The 20,131-nt window shown below is 36.3% G+C and overlaps 1 protein-coding gene across 6 annotated transcripts in view; it reads right to left on the bottom strand.

The window, feature by feature from the left end:
• The window catches only part of TRIM37 (tripartite motif containing 37), a 120,527-nt gene that overhangs the window by 96,342 nt on the left and 4,054 nt on the right, over nt 1–20,131 (bottom strand). For 5 of the 6 annotated variants that reach the window (XM_077852462.1, XM_077852463.1, XM_077852464.1 and 2 more), the window contains 6 exons: nt 12,437–12,477; nt 9,892–10,008; nt 5,630–5,717; nt 3,837–3,959; nt 2,117–2,240; nt 1,070–1,137 (listed from right to left, as the gene is read on the bottom strand). In XM_077852462.1, coding sequence (XP_077708588.1) covers nt 1,070–1,137; nt 2,117–2,240; nt 3,837–3,959; nt 5,630–5,717; nt 9,892–10,008; nt 12,437–12,477 — 561 coding nt within the window. Of the gene's footprint in view, nt 1–1,069; nt 1,138–2,116; nt 2,241–3,836; nt 3,960–5,629; nt 5,718–9,891; nt 10,009–12,436; nt 12,478–20,131 lie in introns of those variants that run through there. The other variant, XM_077852466.1, reaches the window with a different exon arrangement.

Below are 20,131 nucleotides of genomic sequence, written 5' to 3'. Positions count from 1 at the left end.
AGAAGTAAAAAGGGGTGTCCAGGTGGCTTAGCCAGTTAAGCATCTACCTTTGGCTCGGGTCATGATCTCAGGGTCCTGGAATTGGCCCTCGGTCAGGCTCCCTGCTCAGTGGGGAGTCTGCTTCTCCCTCTGCTCCCTCCTCCTCCCCATATCATGCTAATAAAGAAATAAAATCTTTTTAAAAAATGCAAAGTAGTAAATGGAATCCCCAGGATGATAATTAAGAGAATAATCTGAGGAAACATCTATGTATCAGGCACTCAGAGGAATTCAAGAATTCCAAAACCGAATATAACACAGACTAATATATCAAATATGTAACACTATGCACTTTATTCATTCATCTTCAACATTTTTGCCATTTTGTCCACTGCTATGTTCTGAACATCTTTAAAAAATGCCTGTTACCTATTTGATACTTAATAAAAATTTCCTTAACAGGGAGGCCTGGGTGGCTTAGTGGTTGAACATCTGCCTTTGGCTCAGGTTGTGATCCAGGGGTTCTGGGATTGAGTTCTGCATTAGGGGAGCCTGCTTGTCCCTTTGCTTATGTCTCTGCCTTTCTATCTCTCATGAATAAATAAATAAAATCTTTTAAAAAAATTTCCTTAATAAATAAAAATGTTAATTTTACCATAAGAATTACTACATATAATTGGCAACATTTTATCTCAAAATCACCACTTAAGTCACAATGTCAGAAGATTTTCATCTTTTATAGATTCACAGATTTCTACAGGCTATTCCCTACAAAAATAATAGCGTTCTTACAAAACAGAATAAATCTTATTAAATAATTTATTAAATTTATTAAATAAATAACATAATATAATTTATAATATAGTTTATGTTATATATATTATATATATTATAAAATATAATAATAAATAAATAAATCCCAAACACGATGGAGAAACTTGAGAAGAATCTGCTGATTCCTAATTCATAAAAATGCCTAATATAGAACATAGATCTCCCAATCTTTTGGTCTCACACAATCCTGCCCCTCCCCAAATTTTTTTAAGCCTGTTGATAAACTTTTATTTCATTACATTTATTATTTCATTACCTGGTGCTCTACCTCCTGAAGTAAGGATTCCAAGAGCTCTGTTTCCTGTGTTAGAGATGTCTTCTGACCTATTTAAAAGACAGCAAAACACCAACACTCAGCCTCATTACTGGTTTAAAAATGAAATTAACTTTCACTGAACATAGTCAATAACAAGGAATTGATTTCAAGTAAATAAAAGGTCACTAAAGCTACCCTAAAAAATTTCCCCAGAGCTTTAAAAGGCCTAATCTAATATTGCAGTAGCTTTGACAAGGGGATTTCAGAATCAACCTTAACTACAGTTTTAGACAAATTGCAATTCAGATCTATTAAGTTCATCTAGGAATACACAATGACAATATATTCTCTAAGGAAACTATTACTGCTTTTTCTAAAAGAATACAAACATATATAAAAGAGTACATTTTTTACTCAAATCAACTCTTCTGAAGTACTTCTTTCCCAGAATTTAAATGTGGCTTAAAAAGAAATACAGTAAGTTGGCCAAATGTTACACTACATGTCAACAAATGGTATGTTCTTTAAACATAAGAATCTGTAAAAAAAAAAAAAAAAAAAAAAAGGCAAAGACAAAAACAAAACAAAAAGCCCAAACAGGAATAGTCTCAAGAAACTAGAAACACACAAGAATAAAGAACATAATAATAATTTATTATTACTATAGAGAATTCTGTATTACTAGTAATTCTGTATTACTGTACAGAATTACTATAGAGAAGGAAGAAACTGCTTTAGATGTTGGGAGAAAAAAAAAAAAAAAAAAAAGATGATGACAAGGAAGCCATGGCTGCTGAACCAGGCCATTTTCATTGTAAATCACTAGCCTAAAGAACGAGAAGCATACATATCCATGGGGTTAATGGGAGTTATATTAATTATGTGTAACGTTATTTGATTCAGAGGGACATTTAACAGGTGGAACTTTTACTTTCAAAGGCCATCTTTTCCTAGCCTATAACAACTCACCAACCTTTACCCTTTCAAGATGGAACTTCAAGGAGGCTCAAAGCACCACATATTACAACAGCATAGAAAAACACTCACCCATTAGTGTTATGAGCTTATTCTTTAGCTGTGTGTCTAATCGTGCAATCATCATCTCCACTGCATTCCTAATTTCCCGAACACGCTCATCTTTTGCATTTCTAACAGCTTCTACATTTCGTTCCTAGAAGATAAACAGGTAAAAAAAAAAATTGAATTTTTAAAACAGAAGCAAACAGACATAACACAATCACTGCAATTATTCTTAAAGTAAGCTGATTTCCTCTTTAAAAATTGTAATACAATCATACTTTTAAATTGTTTATATATCATAGGCAACTCACTGCTTTAAAAAATCGTGCACTGAAATGAAGCAGGAACAACATTCTTAAAAGTAAACAAAACAATAAAGTACAGGCTCTTTTAACAGTGAAAGATATGTAATTACAAAATTCTGGTTCAAATACCATATACAAAACAAATACTCAAAGCCCCAATCATATCTGATAAAAAAAACCACTATTCAAAAAGAAAAAAGTATACTGATGCCAGGTTCACATCATGTAAAACTAAAACAAATGAAAAATTTCAAACACTGTATGTACTCTAGTTTACAAAGTTTAAAACATTTTTTAGAACAGAGAAAGAAAAAAAAAAAAAACCAGGATTTTCAAAGATTACAGAACACATTGCAGACTCTTAAAGCATACCACTAAAAATAAAAAGTAATCTTTCCTATGCTTATTAGAAATATAAGCAGTGAGAATTTCAAAGTTAGGACATGCTCCCTAAAGATCAAATTAAGTTGCCAAGAGAAAATAACAGTAAAAAAAGAGGAGTTAGATGAAGTCCAAAGAGAAGACATTCAAGTTATTTATATTCCAAGATTACTTTGTAGGTAGCATATATGCAACTCAGAAACTTTTTGTATAAAAAAAAATGTTATAAAATAATGCTTTGAATCTTGATTCCTGAAAGGGTTAAGTAAAGATATCTTAAATCAGAAAAGGCCCCAAACCTCACTAGCTACAACTGGCATTCCAGCAATTCCAAAAGTATATTCAGGGGACGCCTGGGTGGCTCAGTGGCTGAGCATCTGCCTTCGACTCAGGGCATGATCCCCCATCCAGCGATCTAGTCCTGCCTTGGGCTCCATGTAGGGAACCTGCTACGCCCTTTGCCTATGTCTCTGCCTCTCTGTCTCTCATGAATAAATGAATAAAATCTTAAAAGAAAGAAAAAAAAAAGTATATTCAGTACTTAAATGTTTGAAACTTGTATCACATTTCCCCATATAAATAATAAGTGGTAAATAACTCAACCAAATCTGTTTGACCTATAAAGTATCTGAAGAGTAGTGTTAAATATCACTCTTGCAATTCTGTAGAGTTCTAATTCAAGACATCAGAAATAGTTCACTCATTGGTAGCAGAAACTCTCCCAAAAGCTGAGGGTCCAAAGAATGACTCAATGACTTTGTAAAAGTCAATACTATTTACAAGTCGATTACGGACTATATCAAACAGGCTTATTTAACTCATTCACAGATTTTCTGTTTCTGCATAAGAAAAGGCAATTATCTGGTTCCAAATGTGGAACAGGCCAGGGGTTTGGATGCAAATTCCTCAGCTAGTTTGAAGTTGGTGAAACTGACTATAAATATATCTTCTCAAATTTTTAAATCTCGATAATCTCGATTAATTTATTTGTATTGTAAAAATACATATATTACATAAGATAGACTATACAATGGATAATGATCTTTCAGTCGTAGTCTTACCACTTCTTGAACTAAGCTGATCAGTTCCATGAGACGCCGACGAAGTTTAGCCACTTCTTCATTCACTTTAGTAACATGCTGTTCATAAATTTCTGCCAAAGGTTTAAAGGTATGTCCACCATGCTATTTAAATTAAGAATAGTTTTAGAACATTTTTTTTTACCTCAACCACTCATACTTCTTTATTAACACTTCATGGATACTAAGAAACTAGTAAATATTTTCAAATGAATTTTTTTTTGGCTGTCTACTTTGTTAAAATCCACAAGAACTTTCTCAAGATCACTTGGCCTATATAGGAAATCCTTAATGATTACAGATAAAGAATTTCAGGAAAACATTTACACTCATCTAGAAATCTGTATTCCTTAGAAAGAACCAAAATCTTTAACCACGGCTCAAACCATCTGACACAACTTTATTTGCCACTCTCTTCTTGGTCAGCACTAACTACCCTTTTTCATGTTTTCAAATTTCTTTTCACTACGCCTTTGCAAAATTAACTCCTTCTGCTAGGTAGCTCAGTTGTTTGAGTGTCCAACTCTTGATTTCTGCACAGATCATGATCTTGGGGTCACGAGATTGAGCCCCACACTGGGTTCTGTGCTCAGCGTGGGGTCTGCCTGGGATTGTCTCTCCCACTCCCTCTGCCCTTCCCACTTGTGCCCACTCTCTCTAAAATGAATAAAGCCTAAAACAAAAAAAACCACAAAACCTTACTATTAACAGGTAAGTTCTTAGCATTGTCTTATTTAACAAAAGCACCCAACCATGGTCTCTAAAATAAAAAAGATGTAGATTTTTGTATGTCCACTTAAAATATAGAAAAGAATGTTCCCATTGCTTCTTACTAAATCCACATATTTAATTAAGTACTAAATTGTAAGAATTCAGTTTTTTCTACTCAGAACATTAGTACTCAAATCCTAGCAGAAAACTCTCTAAAATGAGCTCTACTGAACCATGTTGCCTGTCATTCTCTCCCTGAAATATGCTGATACCCAAAAAATGATCAATTCTTTTCTTTTTTTAAGTAGGTTCCAACTCAGTCTGAACTCATGACCTGAGCTAAGATCAGAAATCTGACACTTAACCAACTGAGCCACCCAGGTACCCCAAGAATGATCAATTCTTATTGCTAACAGCTATGTCTAGTTGTCTAGCAACTTCTGCTCCCACTACAACTAACTCTCCCCACCAAAAACCTATTGGGTTTGTTCTCAAGCCTATTTACATGAATTGCACCTAGTACATAGGTATATAATTTAAATATTAATTAAACAGTGAAACTGTGAAACAAAGGCTGTTTACAGGAAAACTGACTTGAGTGTTTTAGACTTGATAAAAGGTACAATGCCTTAAAAACTACTTTTGAATTAAACTGGAAAAAAGAAAAAAAAACCCATAAGATCAAGATGTTTGCGTTCATATTGTTTCACAAATATCTAAAATTGTTTCATTTGAAACTGAATCTGGAAATTGTGGCCAGGACATCAGATCAACTGTCCTTTAATCAGAAATAAGACTTTGATCCTACAATAAAAGATTTACAAATATACATTTTCTATTTTTCCAACTAAAATAATGTATTTATGTAAGCAATGCACATTCCAAATCTATATCTCCCACAAAAGAAGTTTATGGTGTATGTGATACCTTCTGCTACAAATCAGATGCATTTAAATTTCAATCTATAAGCAGAGTAAAATAATATTTTCTAACTAAATCTAACAAGTATTTTGGTGCTTTCCAGTCTCTAGCTAAAAGTAATATGCTAAATTTTTTCTGCTCACCATTCCTCCCCAAAGTGCACACTGATGGCAGATACACTTCTTACAAGTCCAGCAAAATACACTAAGCTTTTCATGGTGATTTTCACATCTATATATTATGAAAAGAAAATATAGCTTAAATTAATTAAAATTATATGATAATTACTGAATAAATTCCTAAGTTTAGAAAACAAGTTAATTTTAAACAGATTATAACTCAGTAAACAATATAAAATGCATTCCATGCTTCTATAAGCTAAAAAAATCATATGTGAACACAAAATCTTTTAAACTATTGTTTTCATTAATTTATAAAGACTCTATACAATTGTGACAAATGCAGATTAATTTTTTTTATTTTTTAAAATATTTATTCATGACAGATACAGAGAGAGAGAGAGAGAGAGGCAGAGACACAGGCAGAGGGAGAAGCAGGTTCCATGCAGGGAGGCCAACGTGGGACTCGATCCCAGGTCTCCAGGATCACACCTCGGGCCAAAGGCGGTGCTAAACCGCTGGGCCACTGGGGCTGCCCAGATTAATTTCTAAATAAAGTGTAAATATAGCATCATTTCCTAGCATCACTGTAAGTTCTATCTTATAAACAAATCACGAGTCCATACCTACATGAACACATATACATATAAAAATATTTGTCCCACATGTGGCCAATGCTAACAATCAAGACACACACATAATATCATACTCTCATGAGAAATGAGCACTTCAATTTTAAAAAATGAATTTCCCCTTAAAATGGATATCCACGTGTAAAACATTAATTTGGACCTGGTTATAAACTGAATTGCATCCTCCCCAAATTCCTATGTTGAAGCCCAATATAAATGTACTTGGAGATAGGGTCTTTAAGGAGGTAAAGAAGGTTAAATGAGGTCCTAAAGGTGGAATCCTAACCGAACAAAACTGGTATCAGTCCGAGAAGAGGAAGATACCAGAAGTTTCACACACAGAGAAGAGGCCCTGTGAAGACACAGCAAGGAGGAACCCCACCATGTCAAAGAAAAAGGCCTCACCAGAAACCAAGTCGTTAATACCTTGACCTTAAACTTCCAAGCCCAATATTATGAGAAAATAAATGTATTATGTAAGCCACCCAGTCTGTGATATTGTTATGGCAGCCCTAGCAGACAAAAACCATTAGCTTTTAACATGCAAAATTTAACTTAAAATAGATAAAAGACCTAAAACTATGTAGCTCTTAGAAGAAAATATAGAGGAAAAGCTTTATGATACTGAATTTCAAAATTACTTCTTACTGACACCAAAAGCACCTGCAAGAGAGACAAAAATAAATAAAGTGAACTACATCAAAATTTAAAACTGAGGGTGCCTGGGTGGCACGGTCAGTTAAGCATCCAACTCTTGGTTTCAGCTCAGTTTGTGATCTCATTGTCATGAGATCCAGCACAATGCTGGAGTGTGAAGTCTGTATAAGAGTGAGTCTGTCTGTCTGTCTTATCTGCCTCCCCTCACTTGTGCACTCTCTCTAAAATACAGATCTTTTTTACAAAATTAAAACTTCTGAGGGGATCCCTGGGTGGCTCAGCGGTTTAGCGCCTGCCTTTGGCCCAGGGCATGATCCTGGAGTCCTGGGATCGAGTCCTGCATCAGGCTCCCTGCATGGAGCCTGCTTCCCCTTCTGCCTGTGTCTCTGCCTTTCTGTGTGTCTCTCATGAATAAATAAATAAAATCTTAAAAAAAAATTAAAACTTCTGTACATCAAAGGACACAATAAACAGATTGGAAGGGCAATCTATGGAATAAGACTGTATTTGCAAAAAAAAAAAAAAAAAGACTATTTGCAAAGCATGTATCGATAAAGAGTTAATATCCAAAATAAAGAACTCTTACAACTCAACAAAAGAAAAAAAAAAACTTGATTAAAATACAGGCAAATTGGGATGCCTGGATGGCTAAGTGGTTGAGCGTGGGCTTCAGCTCAGGGCGCGATCCCAGTCTGGGGATAGAGTCTTGCATTGGGCTCCCTGCGAGGAACCTACTTCTCCCTCTATGTCTCTGCTTATCTGTGTCTCTCATGAATAAGTAAATAAAATCTTTTAAAAAAATATATGGGCAAATGACTTAACATTTTTCCCCAAAGATGTGCATATAATCAATAAGCATTACAAAGAGATGTTCAACATCCTAATCATCAGATAAATGTAAATCAAAACCACAAGATATTTCCTCATACTCATTAGGATGGCTACCTAGGGCGAAGATGGAGAAATTGGAATCCTGTACACTGTTGGTGGGAATGTAACATGATGCAGTTGCCATGGAAAACAGTATGGAAGTTCTTCAAAATATTAAAAACAGAATTCCATATAATTCAGCAATATCACTGCTGGTTGTATTTCCAAAAAAATGGATGCCTGGCTGGCTTAACCAATAGAGCAGAGCGTACAAGTCTTGATCTTGAGCCCCATGTTGTGGTGTAGAGATCACTTAAAAATCTTAAAAAGAAAAAATTGAAGGCAAGGTCTAGAAAAGATGAATACCTATGGTCACAGTAGCATTATTTACAATAGCCCAAAAGTGGAAGCAATCCAAATGTCCATGAATAGATGAACAGATAAACAAAATGTGATACACATACACAATGGAATATTAATTAATTATCCTTTAAAAGGAATAAAATTCTAATATAAACTACATTATGCAAAATCAAGGAATAGTAGCAAAAAGACAAACACTGTACGATTTCACTTGTATGAGTAATCTAGAGCAGTCAAACTTATAGAAGAAGCAGGAAATAAAATGGTGGCTGCCAAGGTTGGTAGAAGGAGAAATGGGTAATTATTTTTTTTTTTTAATTTTTATTTATTTATGATAGTCACAGAGAGAGAGAGAGAGGCAGAGACACAGGCAGAGGGAGAAGCAGGCTCCATGCACCGGGAGCCCGACGTGGGATTCGATCCCGGGTCTTCAGGATCGCGCCCTGGGCCAAAGGCAGGCGCCAAACCGCTGCGCCACCCAGGGATCCCGAGAAATGGGTAATTATTGTTTAATGGGTAGAGAGTTTCAGATTTGCAAGATGAAAAAGTTCTGGAGATTGGTATACAATATGAATATATTTAACACTACTAAAGTGTATCCTTACAAATGGTTAAGAAGTAAATTTTATATAAAGTGTATTTTACTATAGTTAAAAATTTTTTAAGTTTTTGGTTGCCTATTAAAGAGACACACTGTTGCATTTCTTTAAAAAATATATATTTGATTTACTTACTCATGAGAGACACAGAGAGAGACAGAGACACAAGCAAAGGGTGAAGCAGGCTCCCTAGGGAGCCTGATGTGGGACTTGATCCCGGGATCACGCCCTGAGCCAAAGGCAGACACTAAACCACTGAGCCACGCAGGCTTCCCCATAGTTGCATTTCCTAAAAAGCTTTTCACTAGGGGCACCTCTGGCTCAGTTGGTTGAGCATCTGACTCTTGATTTTGGCTCAGGTCATGATCTCAGGGGTGAGAGATTGAGCCCCATGTCAGGCTCCACACTTATCAGGGAGTCTGCTTCTCTGTTTTTCCCTCTCCCTCTGCTGTTCCTCCTGCATGCTCCCTCTATCCCAAATAAAGAAATCATAAAACAAAAGCTTCTCACTAATAAAGTACCCTGAACTTAAATGCATCAATAGGTCTACATTTTATATTTTTCATTTGCAAGTAATCTGAATACCAAATGGAAATAAAAGTGTAAAAAAATCAGCATGTTAGATACTATCTGGAAGCTCAATTATCATGATTCCACACTACCAAATTTAGAACACCCCTTTTATAATATAGGAAATTTATCGGAACAATTCTTTATCAATGGCATATATGCACCTTCAGCAAACCAAGGAAAAAGGGACCAAGAGGTAACAAGACAAAGAGAGGGACGCCTGGGTGGCTCAGCAGTTGAGCTTCTACTAGGATCAAGTCCCACATCGGGCTCCCTACTGGGAGCCTGCTTCTCCCTCTGCCTATGTCCCTGCCTATGTCTCTTATGAATAATAAAATTCTTAAAAAAAAAAAAAAAAAAAGAGCAAAGAGAGATTAGCAAACATTAGCAGTTTCACTCCTTTTATGAGAGGCTCTCATAAAAGCAGCCAATCAAGAATCAGAAGCGTCTTTCAAAACAGTGATACCCATACCATACCAGAAGAAAAATACTTAAATGTTCATCTATAAACTGAAAAAGAAACTTTCAATAGTATCATTAAAGTAACATATGGCAATATCTATGAAATATTTGAACAAAAAAACTGAGGGCATACTTGTCCTTTTCATTTTCTTCATGTTTGGTGAGACTGCAGAGTTGAAGAGTATCAAGTTGCTGTGTTACTTCTTCTGCCCAACGACAGTTCACTAGTTCTCTTAGCTGGAGTGGGGCACTGGAGAAAAAATATGTATATATATTCTAATTCAGAAATTTAAGACTATTTTTTAACATAAACATATTCCAAAGGTAATCATGTGAGATGATGAATGTGTTAATTAACTCAATGGAATCTTTTCACAATACATACATATGTCTATCATCACACTGTACACTTCAAGTATCTTACAATTTTATTTGCCAACTATACCCCAAAATATTAAAAACACAATTACCATATAATCCAACAATATCATTTCCAAGGTATATATTCAAAAAAACTGAAGGCAGGTCTAGAAGAGATGCACACCCATGATCATAGAAACATTATGCATAGTAAGCCCCAAAGTGGAAGCAATCCAAATGTCCATCAACAGATGTACAAATAAACAAAATGTGATACATATACGTGATGGAATATAAATCAGCTTTAAGAAGGAATTAAACTCTGACATATGCTACAACATGCATAAAACTTGAGGACACTATAGAGTGAAGGAAGATAGTTGCAAAAAAAAAAGAAATTATCAAATAAACACATTCCTCAAAACCGAGCTCACAATCATATTCATATCATATTACTATTAAAATAATAAGTCAATGAAAAGTATGGTTTACAATTTATTCTTACCTTAATGTCATTACAAAAAGAATTCACATTATAGACTGAATTCTCAATTCCTCAGTCTAAAGTTACACTGTCCAAAATGATAGCCACCAGTCACATGTGACTATGTAAAATTCAAATTAAAATTAAATAAAATTTCATTACATAGTCACTAGACAAATTTCAAGTGCTCAACTGCCACATACCTAGTGGAACTAGATAGCAAAGCTATGGAATATCTCATCAATACAGAAAGTTCTATGTGATAGTGGTTTTCTTAAAAGTTAATTAAAAAAAATAATACAAAGTGAAAATGGACAATCAAATAAGATGAAGAGGTAGTGTGAACAAAAGTGAAATATAAGTAGCTAAATATGTTTCAAAAGATGCTCAGTTTCAATTATTTATTTATTTATTTATTTATTTATTTATTTATTCATTCAGAGAGAGCAAGAGAGAGGCAGAGACACAGGCAGAGGGAGAAGCAGGCTCCATGCAGAAAGCCCGATGCGGGACTCGATCCCAGGTCTCCAGGATCACACCCCGGGCTGCAGGCGGCGCCAAACCGCTGAGCCACAGAGGCTGCCCTCAATCATTTTTTCAAAAGTGTATTAAAGGGATGCCTGGGTGGCTCAGCCGTTAAGCGCTTGCCTTTGGCCCTGGGCGTGATTTTGGAGTCCCGGGATCGAGTTCCACATCGGGCTCCGTGCATGAAGCCTGCTTCTCTCTTTGCCTGTGTCTGCCTCTCTCTCTCTCTCTCTCTCTCTCTTCTGTGTGTCTCTCATGAATGAATAAAATCTTAAAAAAAAAAAAATGTATTAAAAACAAGATGTTTTTCATTTAATGGAATGACAAACAATAGATTGGTAATAATTAGTATTGGCAAGACTTTTGTATCTATTATTAGGAAGGTAAAATGGTAAAAATCTTTCTTTCAATGTAATCTGGCATCATTCTATGAAAAAACCAAAACTGGAAACAACCTAAATGTCTGAATATAAGCATAAATAAATCAACATATAGTCACACAATGGATTATTATTCATACTCTTTAAAAATGACATATATGTTCACATTATCAAGGAAGGTCCTACCATATTTTATATTAAAAAAACCAAAATAGTATATCATTGGTTATATTTCTAGAAAAAAACTGTATGTATCAGTATACTCCTAGAAAAATGTCTAGAAAAATAGATATGAAATCTAAACATTTCTTTTGAAAGTGTTATTTAATGAAAAGATCAGACATGAAGTATCTGAAATAGAAGGTCTTTTCATTTTATCTGTATTAATTAGAAAACTTTTCAATTTTAGGGGTGACTGGGTGGCTCAGTTGGTTAAGCGTCCAACTCTTGATGTTGGTTAAGGTCATGATATCAGGATCATGGTTTGAGCCCCATGTTGGGCTCACACTGGGCTTGAAGCCTGCTTAAGATTCTCTCTGCCTCTCCCTGTGCCCCTCCCCACCCACGCAGGTTCAGGCTCTTTCAAATAAATCTTTAAAAAAAAAAAAAAAAAGATTCTCTCTCCCTCTCCTCTTGCTCATCCTCTTCCCTCTCTCTTAAAAAAAAAAAAACCAAATCAAAAAAAAAAAAAAAACCATTTTAAACTCTAAAAAGTTACAGAATGAGTCTCTAAAAGAAGGTAAACAAAGTATCTTATAAAATTCTGAGTCAGATAAATTAGTTTGCATTTCTTTATCTGGACAGATTGCTTACTGTATTCACAAAGAGAAGAAATGTACCAGTTTGCAGAAAAACTGATTATTAGGGCATACTCTAACCCTATCGCTTTACTATTTTCCAGTCACAAATAATCATAGCAAAACCCTTACCGGCAATGAGGACATTGAGCTCTCTGCTCCGTCAGCCAGCGCTAAGGAGGCAAAAAATTAGATTTTGATTTTAGAAACATCATTACTTTAATTTGTACATACTGAATACTTACATACCAAATTTAATGAGTGTAACTCTCTAGTGCCTGTATTAATTATAAGGAACTTATAGAAATAGCAGGCAATCAATCTACTATCTCCTTCTCATTATCATCATGACGGGGACAAATTTTCAAAGGGACAGAACTCATTCCAAAGTTAAGAAGCTATTCTCCATAGGAAAGAAGTGATTCTAAGGCTATCTGGATCTCACAAGGAAGATGTTGATAATCTTGACAAAAACAATGATACAGTGACCATCACTGTAAAACCGGTTTTCTAAAAACAAACCAGTGATGATATACTAACCTCTCATAAAATATCTGAAAAAGTCTAAGGTACTATTAAATTCCTTTCTGAAAAGTGAACTTATTTTGAAGAATATAATATGGATATATAAATTAGACCTAAAATATGAATAAGAATACAAAGCTTTATATCTTAAAAGTTTTATAGTTCAGTAATGGAATATTTGCATTGTTTGGTTTCTTTACAATTATAAAATGCTTTTATAAGAACAATAGTTCTACAAAACTTCAAATTTTATTAATTTAATCCCTTTATTACTAGATAGGGAACAGCTGTAGATCATATAAAAAGGAGATGCTAAGGTTTTCTGAATACCCTTCCAAAAACAATAGCTTCACAGTTAAATATTAAATGTTTTAATTGAGCAGTAAACGTTTCAAGGCAAATAACTATAATCCCATACCTATGTACTCCCTATAGCTGTTATTTCTATTTCTACAAAAGAAGATAAGCTTTAAAAGTCAAATAATTGACTCAGAAATGAAACTTCCAAGGAAACCTTAAAGATTAACAAAAGATAAAATAAGGAAAAGGGTACCTCACAGCAAAAAATATAAAGCTGGAAGAAAAAAGAGACACAAAAAGATTCCTCTGTTCTTAATAACCTTGAAGATCATTTCTTTGGTCCCTCTGCAAATGTAAGATTTGGGTCAGTATTCTTCCTCTCCAACAATGCTCTGCTAAATTCATAGCACTCTTGTAGGGCTGCCTTTAGCCCACATCTCTCTAGTCTCATTTTCTATGTCACTCTAAGGAACCCAACAAGGTTAAATCTTTAGGCATATTTCCTCTTTGCCCAGGATATTCTTTTAGAGAGAGAGAGAGAGAAACAAGTGGGGGAAGGGGGGGCAAGAGAGAGGGAGCAACAGACTCCCCACTGAGCAGTGAGTCTTGATCAATTTGGGTCTTGCTTTCAAGACTCTAGATCATGACCTGAAGCTTAACCCACTGAGTCACCCAAGGTACCCCAAACCCAGGATATTCTTCAACTATATTATTCCTACTCATCCTTTAGATTTGTTTATATGTCACTTCCTCCTGAAAGCTTACCCTGATTCTCTACAGACTACCATAGGAACCTGTACTTCTACTTCATTGTGCCTGTAATACTTTATTTCACTGACTTAGTTGTTGGTGTTCTCTGCCCTGCTAGACTATAAGCACTATAAAGTTGGAAACAAGACACATGGGTGGCTGCAGGTTAGGGATCCAACTCTTGATTTCAGCTCAGGTTATGATCTCAAGGTTGTGAAATGGAGCCCCATGTCAGGTTCTGCGCTCAGCATGGAGTCTGCTTGAGTTTCTGCCCTCCTCATCCCTCCTCCTTGCTTATTTGTGAACTCTCTAAAATAAATAAAAACCTTACCAAAAAAAAAAAAAAAAAGAGAGAGACAATGGCAGATACTGAACTGCAAAGCCACCCTGGCATCACTGAATTCAAGAGTATATTAAAAAGACTAGGGACGCCTAGGTGGCTCAGCGGTTTGGCACCTGCCTTCAGCCCACAGCGTGATCCTGGAGACCCAGGATCGAATCCCGCATCAGGTTCCCTGCATGGAGCCTGCTTCTCTCTCTTGAGCCTCTCTCTCTGCCTATGTCTCTGCCTCTATCTCTCATGAATGAATAAATAAAATCTTAAGAAAAAAAAAGACTAGGCAGGGACGCCAGGGTGGCACAGCAGTTCAGCATCTCTCTTGGACTCAGGGCACATGATCCCAGAGTCCCGGGATCAAGTCCCACATTGGGCTCCTCATGGAGAGCCTGCTTCTCCCTCTGCCTATGTCCCTGCCCCTCTGTGTCTCTCACGAATAAAGAAATAAAATCTTTAAAAAAAAAAAAAAAAAAAAAGGACTAGACAGCATGACCAAGTGAGAGTTACTTCTGGAATACAAGGAAAGTTAACATAAAAAATCATTCAATACAATACATCACATTCTTAAAATGAGGGAAGAAACCCACACGATCATCTCAACTGATACAAAAAAAGACCTGACAAAATCCAATATCCTTTCATGATAAAAACACTCAAAACATGAAAAAGAGAATTTCCTCAACTTAAGTCCATACATAAAAAAAAAATCCAGAGTGAATATCATACTCAGTGGTGAATAATAACTTTTTTCTTAAGATCAGGAAAAAGACAAGGATGCCCATTTCACCACTTCTTTCTAACATAGTACTGAAAATTTCACAAGTGCGATTAAGCCATTAGAAGAAATGGAAAGCATCCCAACTAGAAAAGTAAGTCTTTGCTTGCAATGAATGACATAATCTTGTCAGTAGAAAACTCTAAAGATTCCACCAAAAACTGTTAAACCTAATAAGCAGATTCTCTAAAACTGCAGAACACAATTCTTAAAAACACTTACATTTCTATATGTTAGCAATGAAGAATTCAAATAATTAAGAAAATACATCTGTAACATTAAAAAAAAAAAAGGTAAAATACCTAGGAACAAATTTAACCAAAGAGCTGGAAAATTTATATATGGAAAACACCAACAAAAGAAATGAAAGCAGCCCTAAATAAATGGAAAGACATCCCATGTTCATGGATTGAAGATTTACTATTACTAAAATGACAATATCATCCAAAGCAAACTATAAGGGCATCTGGGTAGCTTAATCGTTGAGCATCTGCCTTTGCCTCAGGTCACGATCCTGGGGTCCTGGGATCGAGTCCTGCATCAGGCTCCCCACAGGGAGCCTGCTTCTCCCTCTGCCTATGTCTCTGCCTTTGTGTGTCTTTCATGAATAAATAAAATCTTAAAAAGAAAAAAAGCAATTTACAGAATCAATAGATGTCTTATCAAAATCCCAATGGTGGGGATCCCTGGGTAGCACAGTGATTTGGCGCCTGCCTTTGGCCCAGGGCGTGATCCTGGAGACCCAGGATTGAATCCCACGTCGGGCTCCCGGTGCATGGAGCCTGCTTCTCCCTCTGCCTGTGTCTCTGCCTCTCTCTCTCTCTCTCTCTCTCTCTGTGACTATCATAAATAAATAAAAATTTAAAAAAAAAATGGTGCTTTTTACAGAAGAAGAGAAACCCATTCTAAAATTCAAAAAGAAACTTAAGGGACCCCCAAATAGCCAAAACTATCCCAAAAAAGATCATGTACACTTAAAACATGTTTTATGTCAGTTATATCTCAATTTAAAAAAAGGACTCATTTCCTACTTTGAAAATTTATTACAAAGCTACAGTAATCAAAATAGTTTGTTACTGGGGTGCTTGAGTGGCTCAGTCAATTGAGCATCTGACTCTTTCCAGATCATGATTTTGGGTCATGAGATCCAACCCCACATCACACTCCATGCTCAGCAGGAAGTATGTTTGAGATTCTGTTTCTCCTTCTCCCTTTCACCCCACTCACTCACACACCCTCTATTAAAAGTCAATTTAAAAAAAAGTTCATAGCACTTTTCTATATAAATAACAAAAATTATCAGCAACCCCTATATCCACCAACAGGTGACTGGATAAACAAATTATGGCATACACATACAATGGGATACTACTACTCAGCAACAAGAAGGAATACTATTGATCCACACAACATACATATATTTCTAAATAATTTTGCTGAGTGAAAAAAGCCAGACATGAGAGAACATAACATTCCATTTGTATAAGAGTCCAAAAAAATGCAAACTTATCTACAGTGACAGCAGTTTAGTGGTTTCCTGGGAACAAGACAAGTGGAGGGAGGGAATGAATACCAAGAGGCACAAAGAAACATTGGGGGATTGTAGATATGTTCACCACCTTGATTGTAGTGATGGTTTCTCAAGTATATACATTTGTCAAAATTTACCAAACTGTACACTTTAAATATGTGCAGTTTACTACATGTTAATTTTACCTAATTTTTAAAAACTGCAAAGTTAAAAAAAAAAACAAGAATCAGTAATTATAGGCAATCATAAAATGCTACCGATGCTGAAAATCAAGAGTCAAAACAACAACAACAAATAATACTGGGTAAGAAAAATGGAAGCAAAAAAATGGGAGAAAATACAAAAATAAGAACAAATAATGACAGAATCAACTGAGAGTAGCTGCAAGAATGAAGGAGACCTAGCCTGAAAATACAGCCAATGTTCCCATCATTTGGTTCCCATCATTGTGTACGGAGGCACTAGACAGTCATGGGTAGAGCAATGGCCTGGGAGTGAGTCCAGTCTTGGTATGTCAACAGCTACCATGGGACTTTGGACAAGTCTATTCATGGGTTTACACCACTTTGTTTTATCCAATGACACAAGTATCTGGCCTGTCACAGACAGTTAAATTTCCATAGTCAACAGAAATGGGATGGAAGAGAAAGAAAAGGCATACAATAAACAATATTACCATTTGGTTGGGGGAGTGCCCAATCACAAGAACTTTGCTCCTGTTTATTACCACCCCCCTCTCCCCACTCATCTCTCCAGCATCCTTGTTTTCTCTTTACTGGTTCAATCCCAATGAGACATAAACCTTCTCAACCCACCGCCTTTTTTTTCCGATTACAACAAAATTCTGAGAATTTTTATACTTGCTGTCTCATTTGCCTCCATTCACTACCATCAAGTTTTTGTCTGCATTGTTCCACTGAAACTACTCAAGATTACCAATGACCTACACATTCTCAAATACAAGAGTCAATTCCCAGGCCAGAACCACAAGATACAGTTAACCTACTCCTCTCTGAAACATGATTTTCGCTTGAACTCTACGATGCCTCTCTTGTGGCTCCTTTTTGTTATTCATTGCTGAATCCTCCTCCTCCTCCTGATCTCTAAATGTTGACTGCCCCAGAGTTCAGACCTAAAAAATCTTCACCCATGAGGTAATCTGGTGATCTCATCAAGTGCCTTAAATACGGGCAGCCCAGGTGGCTCAGCGGTTTAGCACCACCTTCAGCCCAGGGCCTGATCCTGGAGACCTGGGATCAAGTCCCAAATTGGGCTCCCTGCATGGAGCCTGCTTCTCCCTCTGCCTGTGTCTCTGCCTCTCTCTCTCTCTCTCTCATGAATAAATAAATAAATAGTCTTTAAAAAAAAAGTGTCTTAAATACTATCTACATGCTGGGTACCTGGGTGGCACAGTGGGTGAGTGTCTGCCTTTGGCTCAGGGTGTGATCCCAGGATCCTAGGATCGAGTCCCACATCAGGCTCCCTGTGGGGACCCTGCCTCTCCCTCTGCCTATGTCTCTGCCTCTGTGTGTGTCTCCCATGAATAAATACAATCTTAAAAAAAAAAAAAAAAACTATCTACATACTAGTAATTGTCTCTAAATCCCCTTTCTCCACTCCAGATTCATATTTCCAACTGCCTACATCTCCAGTTAGATGTATAATAAAAATCTAAAAACACAAAAACAAAAAACAACCCTCAAACCTGACATAACTTGGGAGTGACTGGTGGTTCAGTTGTTAAGTATGTAACCTTCAGCTCAGGTCATGATCCTAGGGTCCTGTGATCCAGCCCCATGTCAGGCTTCCTGCTGAGCAGGGAGTCTGCTTCTTCTCCCTCTGCCCTTCCCCTCTGCACATACTTTCTTCTCCTTCAAATAAAATCTTAAAAAAAAAAAAAAAATTGTACATCTATAGCCTACCCAACTTGTTCTTCCCCAAATTTCTTCTATCTCATAATATTAGAAAACCATTAATTCATCCAAATGCCGTATAAAGGGGATCCCTGGGTGGCTCAGCGGTTTAGCACCTGCCTTTGGCCCAGGGCGCGATCCTGGAGTCCCGGGATCAAGTCCCACGTCGGGCTCCCGGCATGGAGCCTGCTTCTCCCTCCTCCTGTGTCTCTGCCTCTTTCTCTCTCTCTCTCTCTGTCTATCATAAATAAATAAATAAATCTTAAAAAAAAAAATAAAGTCCTAAAGCCTATAATTAAAACAAAAACAAAAACAAACAAAAATGCCATATAAAACTTTCCTCACATCCCTTCAATAAGCAAATCCACTGCCTCTACCTTCAAAACATATCCAGAATAGCTCTATTTTTCACCACCTCCACTGTTACACTCTAGTCTAAACCACCATTCACATCCCAACTGGTCTCCTCACTTCCTCTCCCACCTGCCTACAGTCCAGTTTCTACATAGCAAAGTAATAAACAAAATCTTAAAAAAAAAAAAAAAAAAAAAAAAAAAAAGGAACCTCTTTATTTATGAGAGAGACAGAGAGAGACAGGCAGAAGAAGCAGACTCCCCAGAGCAGGGAGTCAGATGCAGTACTCAATCCCAGAACTCAGGGATCGCGACCTGAGCTGAAGGCAGATGTTTAACCAAATGGATCACCCAGGCACCCCAAGTGATAGTTTTTAAACATTAATTACTTCATATCATTCCAAAGCTTTCAATGGTTACCATCACAGTTAAAATTCAAAGTCTTTACCAAGGCTCCACATTATATCTCCAAACTTATCTCCTTTCCCTCTCTCCCTTTGTCCACTCTGCTCCAGCCACGTTGGCTTCTTTGCTATTTCTCACAGGGACTTTGCCCCTTCTGATTTCTCTGCCTGGGACTTTCTTCCCCTAGATATTCACATCATCCCCACATTTTATTCTGGTCTCTGCTCAAATGTCATCTCTTCAGAGATCTTTCCAAGACCATTCATCTAAAATAACTAACAACCTGCCCGTACCCTCCTCCAAGTCCCCAGGCTATACCTTACTCAGTTGCATTTTTCTTCACAGCACTTACTGGTATCTAACATATGTCTATTTACCTTTTTTGTCTATAAACCAATTATTAAATAAGTCAACTCCCGGGGAAGTCAACACTTAACTCCAAGTAGGCATGTACTTAGTATCTGTTGAATGAACAAACACGTGAGTGAACATTCAGGAACCAAGACAGCTTTAGAAAGAAAGATTAGAACCAGATTGTCCAATTTATTAGCATAAAGCTAATATTCTAAGGGATTAAGGCAATGAATCTGAGGCTTCTGAGAAGGAAAAAAAAAAAAATTACTGAAAAACACCAATATGGCAGCAGGATATAAAATGAAGCAAAGAAAAGACTCAACATAGATCAGTTAAAAGATAACTAATTATCTAAGCATGAGATAATAGATGTCTATATTTCTCTCCTAAGATGGCAATTACAGAAACAGGTAGGACAGACAGAAGTGACAGCAGGAGACAGTAACTGAAAACACTTAAAAATCATTGGTGTAAAAGGTTTCATTCAAGTTTGGCAAAACAGAAGAAAAAGAAGTCAAAAAGCCCATTTGAAAAACTAAAATCTGATCGGGAACAACATTCAAGATGCTAAGTCAATGCTGAAA

Source organism: Canis aureus, chromosome 16, assembly GCF_053574225.1.
Source record: "Canis aureus isolate CA01 chromosome 16, VMU_Caureus_v.1.0, whole genome shotgun sequence".
Taxonomy (NCBI): domain Eukaryota; kingdom Metazoa; phylum Chordata; class Mammalia; order Carnivora; family Canidae; genus Canis; species Canis aureus.
This window is presented reverse-complemented; position numbering and strand designations above follow the sequence as displayed.